The following is a 12,253-nucleotide window of genomic DNA, read 5'->3' on the forward strand; positions in this document are numbered from 1 at the left end:
CTTCTCATAGAAGACCAGAAGGTCTTCTCATAGAAGCCCAGAAGGTCTTCTCATAGAAGACCAGATGGTCTTCTCATAGAAGACCAGATGGTCTTCTCATAGAAGACCAGATGGTCTTCTCATAGAAGACCAGATGGTCTTCTCATAGAAGACCAGAGGTCTTCTCATAGAAGACCAGAGGTCTTCTCATAGAAGACCAGAGGGTCTTCTCATAGAAGACCAGAGGGTCTTCTCATAGAAGACCAGAGGGTCTTCTCATAGAAGACCAGAGGGTCTTCTCATAGAAGCCAGAGGTCTTCTCATAGAAGACCAGAGGGTCTTCTCATAGAAGACCAGAGGGTCTTCTCATAGAAGACCAGAGGGTCTTCTCATAGAAGACCAGAGGGTCTTCTCATAGAAGACCAGAGGGTCTTCTCATAGAAGACCAGAGGGTCTTCTCATAGAAGACCAGACCAGAGGGTCTTCTCATAGAAGACCAGAGGGTCTTCTCATAGAAGACCAGAGGGTCTTCTCATAGAAGACCAGAGGGTCTTCTCATAGAAGACCAGAGGGTCTTCTCATAGAAGACCAGAGGGTCTTCTCATAGAAGACCAGAGGGTCTTCTCATAGAAGACCAAGGGTCTTCTCATAGAAGACCAGAGGGTCTTCTCATAGAAGACCAGAAGGTCTTCTCATAGAAGACCAGAGGGTCTTCTCATAGAAGACCAGAGGGTCTTCTCATAGAAGACCAGAGGGTCTTCTCATAGAAGACCAGAAGGTCTTCTCATAGAAGACCAGAAGGTCTTCTCATAGAAGAGCAGAAGGTCTTCTCATAGAAGAGCAGAAGGTCTTCTCATAGAAGAGCAAAAGGTCTTCTCATAGAAGAGCAAAAGGTCTACTCATAGAAGAGCAAAAGGTCTACTCATAGAAGACCAGGAGGTCTTCTCATTAAAAACCAGGAGGTCTTCTCATAGAAGCCCAGAAGGTCTTCTCATAGAAGACCAGAAGGTCTTCTCATAAAAGAGCAGAAGGTCTTATCATAGAAGAGCAGAAGGTCTTATCATGGAAGACCAGAAAGTCTTATAATAGAAGACCAGAAAGTCTTCTCATAGAAGACCAGAAAGTCTTCTCATAAAAGACCAGAAGGTATTCTCCTATAAGATCAGAAGGTCTTCTCATAGAAGATTAGAGGGTCTTCCCACAGAAGACCAAAAAGTCTTCTCATAGAAGACCAGAAGGTCTTCTCATAGAAGACCAGAGGGCCTTCTCATAGAAGACCAAAAAGTCTTCTCATAGAAGACCAGAAGGTCTTCTCATAGAAGACCAGAGGGCCTTCTCATAGAAGACCAAAAAGTCTTCTCATAGAAGCCCAGAAGGTCTTCTCATAGAAGCCTAAAAAGTCTTTTAATAGAAGCCCAAGAGGTCTTCTCATAGAAGACCAAAAGGTCTTCTCTTAGAAGACCAGAAGGTCTTCTCATAGAAGACCAAAAGGTCTTCTCTTAGAAGACCAGAAGGTCTTCTCATAGAAAACCAGAGGGTCTTCTCATAGAAGACCAGATGGTCTTCTCATAGAAGACCAAAGAGTCTTCTCTTAGAAGACCAAATGGTCTTCTCATAGAAAACCAAAGAGTCTTCTCTTAGAAGACCAGATGGTCTTCTCATAGAAGGCCAAAAGGTCTTCTCATAAAAGCCCAAAAGTTCTTCTCATAGAATTCCAGAAGGTTTTCTCATGGAAGACATCCAGGTCTTCTCATGGAAGCCCAAAAGATCTTCTCATAGAAGACCAGAAGAAGACCCATAGGTCTTTTCATAGAAGACCAGAAGGCCTTTTCATGGAAAACCAGAAGGCCTTTTCATGGAAAACCAGACGGTCTTCTCATAGAAGACCAAAAGGTCTTCTCATAGAAGACAAAAAGTTCTTCTCACAGAAGCCCAAAAAGGTCTTCTCATAGAAGGTCTTTTCATAAAAGCCCAATTGGTCCTCTCAGTGAAGACCCTTCTCATAAATAATTGTCCATAATCTGCAATTTTTTTTGTTTTAATTTTTTATTTAATTTTAATTTTTTTTTTTTTTTTTGATTTTTTGGTTGCTTGTTATGGTTTGACACAAGTTTACACGCATACACAGGGACAGGGAACATACAAGCACACATGAAAATTGAACACCAGCGCAAGGATAAAAAAGGAAAACAAACATATTTTTAATTTTCTTTTTTTTTTCTAGGTTATGTACAATTAACAACACAAAACATTGATTATGTACGGTAATATAAGGAAAATATCCAGAAGTATTTATAACAAATTAAAATTACAGTTGAAATATTGAAATAATTTAATTTCAATTTTTGAAGTGCAATTTTAGTTGTGGGTCATGGAATCACAAGAAAACATACAAAAGCACAAAGAGAAAGACTTGCAACAAAATGCTTGACGAGAATCAACTTTTGAAACTTATTCGATTAAACAAAAATCAACCGCGGCATTGATTTAAGAAAATTCCAAAGTGATCCTGTTGAGCAAGCATACACTGATAAGGAAGGAAAACAAAAAAAAGGGGGGATAGAGATTATAGTATAAAAAGTGGAGGAATATCAAAGTAAATCTATTGACTTTTATATATTTGTGCACGAATACACAAAAGAATACTTTACTTTGATGCGAGGGGACAAAGGACAATAATTACAACAGTGGCCACTGGGGGACAAAACGACCTAAACAAGACCATATCTTAAACTAAGATTTCTTTAAATTTTGCATGACTTTTCTTAACCTCAAAAAGTCATTGGAAAATTTCAAGAAATCTCTTACTTTTCTCCTCACTTAACAAAATACCAGCTTTTGTTATGAAATTCTGGAGAGAAGGTATAATGGAGGGGAGCCTAACTTAATTCTAAAAATTTTTCTATCTTCATTTAACTAAGCTTAGTTCTAGTATTGGAATTTTTCCTTACATTAGGCACAATGTTTTTTATGGACACATATAACATAAAAATACACAAAAACACAACAAACATTTAAACATAGATATAGGAACATACATAAAATAACATCAACATTACAAAAAATTTGAAAAATTTTTTCTTAAGTTAAAACAGCGTTCCGTGATAGATTGATTTTCGTTTAGGGCTTAAAATATTGGGAGTTTTAAAAGCAGCTTTATCACATATGATTTTAATATTCCAACTGAGATTCTATTAATCGCAATACACGCTGGCGACCAATGTTATTCCAGAATAGATATGGCTCCGAAGCTCCGGTGACATTTCGCGGTTCGCTGGAAGTAGGAAAGAGGAAAATTATTTAATTACAGGTTTTTGATAAAAAAAAATATTTCCAAATATGTAAGGTATTGCAAATTATTTGGGGTAAGTATTATAAAAAAATCCACGACTGTGTTTAGAGCTTTAAAAATATTTTTAAAAAATCAACGACTGTGTTTAGAGCTTTAAAAATATTTTTAAAAGATCCACGAGCTTTAAAATATTTTTAAAAAATCAACGACTGTGTTTAGAGCTTTAAAAATATTTTTAAAAAATCCACGAGCTTTAAAAATATGTTTAAAAAATCCACGAGCTTTAAAAATATGTTTAAAAAATCAACGACTGTGATTAGAGCTTTAAAATATTTTTAAAAAATCAACGACTGTGTTTAGAGCTTTAAAAATATTTTTAAAAAATCCACGAGCTTTAAAAATATTTTTAAAAAATCCACGACTGTGTTTAGAGCTTTAAAATATTTTTAAAAAAATCCACGAGCTTTAAAAATATTTTTAAAAAATCCACGACAGTGTTTAGAGCTTTAAAAATATTTTTAAAAAATTCACGACTGTGTTTAGAGCTTTACAAATATTTTTGAAAAATCAACGACTGTGTTTGAGCTTTAAAAATATTTTTAAAAAATCTACGACTGTATTTAGTTCTTTAAAAATATTTTTAAAAAATTCACGACTGTGTTTAAAGCTTTAAAAATATTTTTAAAAATCCGCGACTGTGTTTGGAGCTTTAAAAATATTTTTAAAAAATCCACGACTGTGTTTAGAGCTTTAAAAATATTTTTAAAAAATCCACGACTGTGTTTAGAGCTTTAAAAAAATTTTTAAAAAATCCACGACTGTGTTTAGAGCTTTAAAAATATTTTTAAAAAATCCACGACTGTGTTTAGAGCTTTAAAAATATTTTTAAAAAATCCACGACTGTGTTTAGAGCTTTAAAAATATTTTTAAAAAATCCACGACTGTGTTTAGAGCTTTAAAAATATTTTTAAAAAATCCACGACTGTTTTTAGAGCTTTAAAAATAATTTAAAAAGTCTACGACTTTGTTTAGAGCTTTAAAAACGTTTTTAAAAATCCACGACTGTGTTTAGAGCTTTAAAAATATTTTTAAAAAATCCACGACTGTGTTTAGAGCCTTAAAAATATTTTTAAAAAATCCACGACGTGTTTAGAGCTTTAAAAATATTTTTAAAAAATCCACGACTGTGTTTAGAGCTTTAAAAATATTTTTAAAAAATCCACGACTGTGTTTAGAGCCTTAAAAATATTTTCAAAAAATCCACGACTGTGTTTAGAGCTTTAAAAATATTTTTAAAAAATCCACGACTGTGTTTAGAGCTTTAAAAATATTTTTAAAAAATCCACGACTGTGTTTAGAGCTTTAAAAATATTTTTAAAAAATCCACGACTGTGTTTAGAGCTTTAAAAATATTTTTAAAAAAATTCACGACTTTGTTTAGAACTTTCAAAATAGTTTTAAAAAATCCACGTCTGTGTTTAGAGCTTTAAAATGTTTTTAAAAAGTCTACGACTGTGTTCAGAGCTTTAATTTTTTTCTTAAAAAATTCACGATTGTGTTTAGAGCTTTAAATTTTTTCTTAAAAAACTCACGACTTTGTTTAGAGCTTTAAAATATTTAAAAAAAATCCACGACTATTTTTAGAGTTTTCAAAATATTTTTAAAAAATCCACCATTATGTTTAGGGATTACAAAATATTCTTAAAATAAAAATCAGGACTGTGTCGGAAGGTTTTAAAATATTAAAAAAAATCACGATTGTGTCTTGAGCTTTTAAATATTTTAAAACAAAACTAAGCTGCGTTCAGCGTTTTAAAAATATTTTTAGAAAAATCCACGGGGTTGTTTAGACCTTCAAAAATATTTTTAAACACTTTTGTAATCAAACATTAAAAAATATTCTTTAAAAATCGTTCCTTAAAATCTTTCTACTTACTTCTGATAGCAATCGAACCTCACGGCACCTTTATCATTCACCAAACACTTCCAGATATCAATGACTATTAAATTATTGCGTTCCGCTTCAGATTTAATGAATTTATTGAAACGTTCCAGTGTACGTTTCGTTTCCATATCATGTGTATAGTTGGCCAAGGGCGCCAATGTGGTTAGAATCGGTTGTATACCCTTTTTCAGCATTATGGTAAGTAATTCCCGGTATTCATGTTCGATTTGTATCAATTGACGTCCCTGCATTATGTTAACTGAACCGATATTCAGAATAATCGAACGACCATTGTCTTGAAGGCCAATGACACGTTTAATGGCAGCACCAATTGTTTGGCCCGACACACAAAGTCCGGATTGTAAAACTTTCTGACCTGAAAACGAAAACTATTTTATTTTCTTTGTATTTTTCGAGATAGTTATGAGACCCACGTTTTTTGAATTTACACCTAAGCTCCATGCGGGCCATGTACAAAAAGAAATCATCTCCCAGTAAAAGAAAATCCAGAAGATGTGCCTCATAATCGCTGTCGGCATACAAGGAATCGTTTGTATAGCAACTTTTGGTGGTGGGCGATGATGATCTACTCGAGCGAGGCATTAGACTTTTCTGCGTCCCATAAGATGAACGACGAGGATTAATTGCTGGGGCACCAACACCACCACCGCCGGGATTTTCACCACCAAGTACCATATTGTTATGTGTATTTATTGGCATTTCTTGGTTTTGAAATAAATTATTTAAATAATTCATATTATTTTCACATGAAGGCATGGCAATATTTGTTTGCATATTGAAATTACTCTGGCCACAAGTTGGTATTCCATTAAAGAATTGTTGTAGATTTTGATGTTGTTGATCATCAGCGGCAATATACATATCGCTGCTGGGAATCATCATTTGATTGGCATAGATATTGGTGGCAACAGGTTCTTGGCTGTGGATGCGATTGAGTCTGTCAAAAGAAATGGGAATTAATATTATCTCGTATGTATTAAATTAAACTCTTTCTACTCACAAATAATTACAGTTATCATTATAGATCCAATTGTCCTCCACGAAACCTTCGGAATTATCTTGCACCACCAGCTTATCGGTATTGGCACTTTTCAGCATCAGATTTTCGGTGACCACAGCATTTTGAGATAATATTTGATTCGAAGATGGCACCACATGTTGTTGCTGTTGTTGTGGCCCATCAGGTTTTATCTGAATTGGTTCATAGAAATGATGCTGATGCGGCTGTTGAGGCTGCTGATGTTGAAAATTACGTCTGTAATTATTTGGATAGTAATTTGTATTCCTTTGGTGCTCACGATAACGTCGATGATTATAAGACGATGGTTTGTTCGTAGTTTCCTGATGAGGTTTCTGTTCCATAACCATATTATGAATATGTTTGGTCTTCTCCATGGGTCGTATATTGAAGATACGTGTACCATTCTCATTACAGTAGGCCGAGACATATGGTATGGTGAGAAGAAATTCCGTAACCGACTCATAAATTGGAAATGTGAGGCCGGTTAGTTTGCGATAATCATCTGCAAAACAATAAAAAATGGAAATATTTTATAAAAATATTAAATATTTAAAAAAAGTTCTGAAAAGAAAATATTTGAATAAAAATAAATTCCGATAAATTCCACATTCATCTCAGATTTCTGGTTAAGAGAAATATTAAAACAAGTTGTAAAGTTAACCAACGGCGAAACGCGTCGCATAGTGGTGAGTGTGTGATAGTGTCTATCTGGCTTTCCTTTTCACTGCAAATTTCAGATCATTAAGCTCGTCTCGAAAGAGAAAACAAACACTTAAATCATAAAACATATGATCTTCGCCTTAACAAGGCAAAACTCGAAATGCCGACTTGTTTCACAAGTCATGACAGATAAAAGTAATGGAAATTGTGACCCTTTGTAGGTGAGGGACCAGAAGAGGTTGGAAGATATATTTCATCTTCGCAACAGATCTTGAGTTAGCAATAATATTTGGATGTGTGAAATTTGAAGAGAGTTGGTTGCTTATCTAGCCTTCTTTGAGCGTTTTATTTTTCAAAAATGTTGAACCCTATGTGGGGGAGGTACCAGAAGAAATGGTGCGATCTCTGTCATATTTAAAACAGATCTTGTTTTGATGGAAATATTGAGACTTACCAAGTCTGGAATGGAATCGGATGTTAATTTCACGTTTCATAGACATGCAAAATTTTGAACATTTGTGGGGGAGGTACCAGCAGAAGTGGTGATGGTTCACATCAGAGCTGGGGTTAATAAAAATATTGTGATATGTGTAATTTAAAGAGAACCGGATGCTTATTTCGGAATTTATGATCGTTTTTGTTATTAAAAAAGTTGACTTTTTTCGGGGAAGGCACCAGAAGGAATGGTTCGATCTCTACCATCTTTATAACATATCCTGTTTTGATGGAAATATTGAGGTGTACCATGTCTGAATGGAATCGGATATTAATTTCGTGTTTTATGAGATTCATGGATATTCAAAATTTTGACTCTTTGTAGGGGAGGTATCAGAAGGAGTATACCGATATATTCCATCTTCACACCAGACCTTGGGTTAATAAAAATATTATGATATGTATAATTTAAAGACAATCGGACACTTACATCACATTTTAAAAGAGTTATAATTATTCAAAATTTTGAACCATTTGTGGGGGAGGTACTCGATGAAGTGGACCGATATTGCCCTATTTCCTTACCTAGCTTTGATATAAATATTAGGATTCGCAAAGTTGGAGCAAATTGTCCTTTCTCTTTCCGTGCAGCAAATTATTTTCTTTGAAAATGTTGACATTTTGTGTGGGAGGTACCGAAAGGATTGGACCGATATTGCCCATCTCCGAACTCGATCTTAGCTTGACAATAATATTACTATGTACCAAGTTTGGATCAAATCGGATACTCCCTTCGAGAGTTAGCGTGCGCACCAGCCAGACGGACAAACGGACGGACATCGCTAGATCGACTCCAAATGTCCTGAAACGGATTTTGTCCAAAGAGCCCTAGGGCCTAAAACCGTTATTTCGATTCGCCACGTTTTGGTCGTATCAAATGATATATACCCTCTCGAGCCATATGGCTGAGGGTATAGAATCGTAGTCCTCTCTTACCTCTTATATCCGATATGGTAGCACCATCCTGAGCACGTGCTGTCAGAATACTGCGAATTTCGGAATCCAAATCGGGATACTCATCACGTATTTCCAAAAAAGTTAACTCCGAAACAACCATATCGTTAGCGTTCTCCTCTTCCACCACCTGCTGATGCTGCTCGTCGTTGTCGTCCCTTGCTAGTGTTGTTGTCGAAGAGGTTATCGAGCTTTGAAAGATCTCGAAACTTTCTTCAACACTATGATAGGCACTATCGACTGAGTTACGACGACGTTGACTGCAATAATTTTCCTGTTCTGTGAAATAACTGCCAAGGTGGGAGGAGGTTGAAGTTGAAATGTTGCTGGTTCTTACCAAAGTTGATGATAACAGCTTGGCCACAATTTCAACTTTACGATCGTCTTGTGGATGAGGGCCCTCTTCTTCTCTTCTCTCGTCGGCGATCGTTGATACTGGTGTTGTTGCTTTTGTTGAAATTGTGGTACGACGACGCTGGCGCAGCTCTTTTGGTATTAGAATTTTATATAGTTTTGTATTCAGCGTTTTACAATACACCGTCGTACGCTGCATAAAAGATGAACCCACTCCAGATGTTGGTGATGCACTGTAGTGGGTGTGGAATCTTAAAAACTCCTTGCGTGTATATCTTTTAAACCATTTATCACTGTTTTGTTGGCACGGACACTGATGATGGCATTCTTCTTCACTTAATTGCTGTTCTTGCTGCTGGTGTTCATTTGAAGTTATTGGCGATTTCTTGCTTGACTTATTGTTGGAAGAATGCTTTTGCCGCCAACGTTGTAGACACGTGGTTAGATGTCGTTTGAACGTTGAACGAAAATCACAACCGTTCGAAACGCTGTTTGAATTGGATTTGATCGTGGTCTCCTCCATATGATGGGGTTCAGAAGTTGTTTTTGCTTTCATCGTATTCGTTGACTTGACCGTGGCCATTGAAGATGCAATTCAATGACAACGCCGCTCACACAAACAACTGAATGAATTGAATTCTGCTTATTTCATACTTTCCAATGATTGTAAATGTAACGGTGCTTTGGAGATTTGTTTTTGCAAAGTTCTGCCCAAGCCATATTCCAGTGCTGTAGTTTGGAGTGTAGGGAAGAAAGAGTCGACTAGTTGTTTGACAATGGAATGAAGAGTTTGCAATGAGACCAATGGCAGAGATGTGATGATATTCACCTTGAAAATGTCAAAACACTCACTGAAGTGGAATCCATCCCAATAGGAAATTTTTAAACTGATTCCTTTTGGGCCTAAGTAAATCTGCAATTAATTCAGATTAACTTTGTTATTGATACCCAATTAAAAGACACTGTAATGACTAGCGTCCCATTAGGAGGCTCGTCACAATGTTTTAACACATAAAGGTTATGGGGATTTTTGCCAGGTCAAGTAAAAACATATCATACCCGAACCAAATTGGACTCCGTTGTTGCATCTGTACACAAAAACACCTCACACACAGTTAAAAATTAGGCCAGGCTGTTCTTAGGCGTGGGATAAAAAAAACGAGGAATTTAATATTGGGATATTGATCACTGGACACTTCTTATTTTTCAACATACTTATTCGATTTCTTAATCAAAATTTTATTAATAAATTAGTAGACAAAATTCCGATGGCAAAGGATTGAATCTAAAAGGAAATGCAATTTAAAAAGTGTTTTTAAATAAACTTTGAAAATACCTCTGTATTGGAAATTCATGGCTCTCAAAAAAATAAGGAGTAAACGTACCTATGGTGTAGATCTTAGCAATATTTGTATGCCTTGTACAATAGAGTATGTGTGGATTCTTTGTATTTTAATACAGAGCTGTAATAAAAATATTCTATTAATAATTCGAAGTATCATTTAAATTGGAAAAATCGTACAAACCTTAAAAATACTAAAACCAGACAGAACCGATGCATGGATACTATCCAGATACCAGACCAAATTATAATCCTAAATGTAAATAGAAGTTGCTAGCCACTGAGATCTAAAATGCAAATTCAAAATAATGAAAATAAAAAGTTATAACAATGTAGGGTTTATACCAAATGGTGGAGCTTGGAATATTAAATATAGAGGCCTAAAAATGACTATTGGAGTGAACTTGAACATTTTGCAAGGAGATGTTCTACTTACTGAGGATCCAAAATGTCAAATTAACTTTTTTGTTCGGATATTACTGTGGCTGACACTTCCAAATGCTGAAATCTGATGGTTCGATGTGTCTGATACATGGATCCTTTAACCATATAGACGATTCCAAATACTAAACATCCAAGACATGTGCAAAACATCCCAGATATGTGCCAAAATCCATACTCTGCATTAGGTAGTTTGATTTCATCTATTAACATTACCTTCTCTTGTGGTACATTCGTCTTAAGAGCACCAATTTTTTCGCTCGGCACCCAGTATTGGTCTTGTTTCTATGAACCAATCTGGAAGTTATAAAGAACTAAATTTAAACAGTTTGACTAATTTACCTACTAATATATACCGCAGACAATCATTTCTTTTGATTGTTTAGTTTTACATCTTTGAAATATTTCCCAACATTCCACGACCCTTATTTCATGCCAGTCCCCGTCAAAGTGTGTAATCTCGGCCTGATTTATGCTGACTGTTGCAAGGCGACTGTTGTATAAAAACGGATTTTTTTCTTCTACAGAATAGATTAGTTCCCAGCATGCATGGTTGTTATACACAAAAACAACAACAACGAACGAAAACATATCACTTATTATTTGTGCGTGTTTTAATTTAGTAATATTTTATAATTCTTTAATGTTTTAACACAAATTGACAAAAACTACTTTGCTTTATTCTGTAAAGTTTTCTTTTCAATGTCAAAAAATACCCGCCATTTCTTCCGTTTAGTGTCATATAATAAATAGTGAATACGTAACGTAACGCATACCCACCTAAGCATGAATTGACACGAGAGAGAGAGAGAGAGAAATAAGCAAAATATGAGGGAACATAATAAGGGCAAAATTCATTATTTAATTTAATTGAACATTTGATTTAATAGCGCGTTTATATTCTTTGAAACTATTAAACCTGCTAATTGACCCATCGCAACAAAATAAACGTATGTTTTCATATGTATTGTGACTGGCCAATAATCACGGCTACCACAGATAAAGATTGGAGGGAAAATGTTCTTTGAGCACTGTTTACACCCATGGAACAATAAGGCGGTTGAAGCATGGTGCAATGAAGACAAGGTAGGCTAACTTTTAAAAAATTGCAAGTATAGAGGTCGACCTGTTTGGCTCGTAATGTAAGAACTAATATCTAAACAAACAACTTGATGCATTTATTTTGAATAAATAATTGAAAACGGCGAACCGAATGAAAGGTCAAAATTACTTTTCAAAATCATGTTCTATCTCTTCTCCTACGTATGCAATTTGAAAATACACGAATTTGAATATCTTCTGCACATTTTTTTATTATTGAAAGGGATACACACACATAAACAAATAAAGTTGACATATTAATCCAAATAAAAAAAAAAAAATAAAATAATATGGTACAATAGCCCTACCTTGATTTTATTGTAGTATGGATTGAATAACTTTTCAAAACTACTGATAGAGCCCTGAAGGCATGTCCGCCTTCTATTAAAATTATTAAAATGACATACAAGTTTTTCTCCTTCTCTTTGATATTTCTCCTTATTTTTGAAATGAGTCAAAAATGACAAAGTTAAACGGAAAGCCTGGATTCTCTTTTAAAAACATGAACCTAACCGTTCAGTATTCCAATTCCATGGCAAAATAATATTCCTAATGGGCGATTCACCATTTACGTTTCTTCTAAAATAATATTTTTTTCAAAAAAAATGTTTTTGAAAATAATAAATACATACACAGAATTGACAGAAG

General features: G+C 34.7%; 1 protein-coding gene across 1 annotated transcript; it reads right to left on the bottom strand.

Annotated features, from left to right (window-relative positions):
• Positions 1 to 2,223: 2,223 nt before the first annotated feature.
• LOC131803062 (maternal effect protein oskar-like) lies at positions 2,224 to 9,383 on the bottom strand. Its single transcript, XM_059123986.1, has 5 exons — positions 8,350 to 9,383; positions 6,238 to 6,760; positions 5,651 to 6,174; positions 5,208 to 5,592; positions 2,224 to 3,253 (listed from the first exon to the last, which is right to left on the bottom strand). Exons 1-5 carry the CDS (start codon positions 9,302 to 9,304, stop codon positions 3,151 to 3,153), a joined length of 2,490 nt encoding a protein of 829 aa, XP_058979969.1. The 5' UTR covers positions 9,305 to 9,383; the 3' UTR covers positions 2,224 to 3,150.
• Positions 9,384 to 12,253: the final 2,870 nt, after the last annotated feature.

The sequence above is a fragment of the Musca domestica genome, unplaced genomic scaffold, assembly GCF_030504385.1.
Source record: "Musca domestica strain aabys unplaced genomic scaffold, Musca_domestica.polishedcontigs.V.1.1 261, whole genome shotgun sequence".
Taxonomy (NCBI): domain Eukaryota; kingdom Metazoa; phylum Arthropoda; class Insecta; order Diptera; family Muscidae; genus Musca; species Musca domestica.

Excerpts from the sequence above, each read along its gene's own strand:
- LOC131803062 (XM_059123986.1), bottom strand. The coding sequence starts at position 9,304 with ATGGCCACGGTCAAGTCAACGAATACGATGAAAGCAAAAACAACTTCT. Across the intron at positions 5,593-5,650 it reads TAGGTGTAAATTCAAAAAAC|GTCAGAAAGTTTTACAATCC; the intron begins GTGGGTCTCATA and ends TTTCGTTTTCAG. Across the intron at positions 3,254-5,207 it reads AGGTTCGATTGCTATCAGAA|CGAACCGCGAAATGTCACCG; the intron begins GTAAGTAGAAAG and ends TCCTACTTCCAG.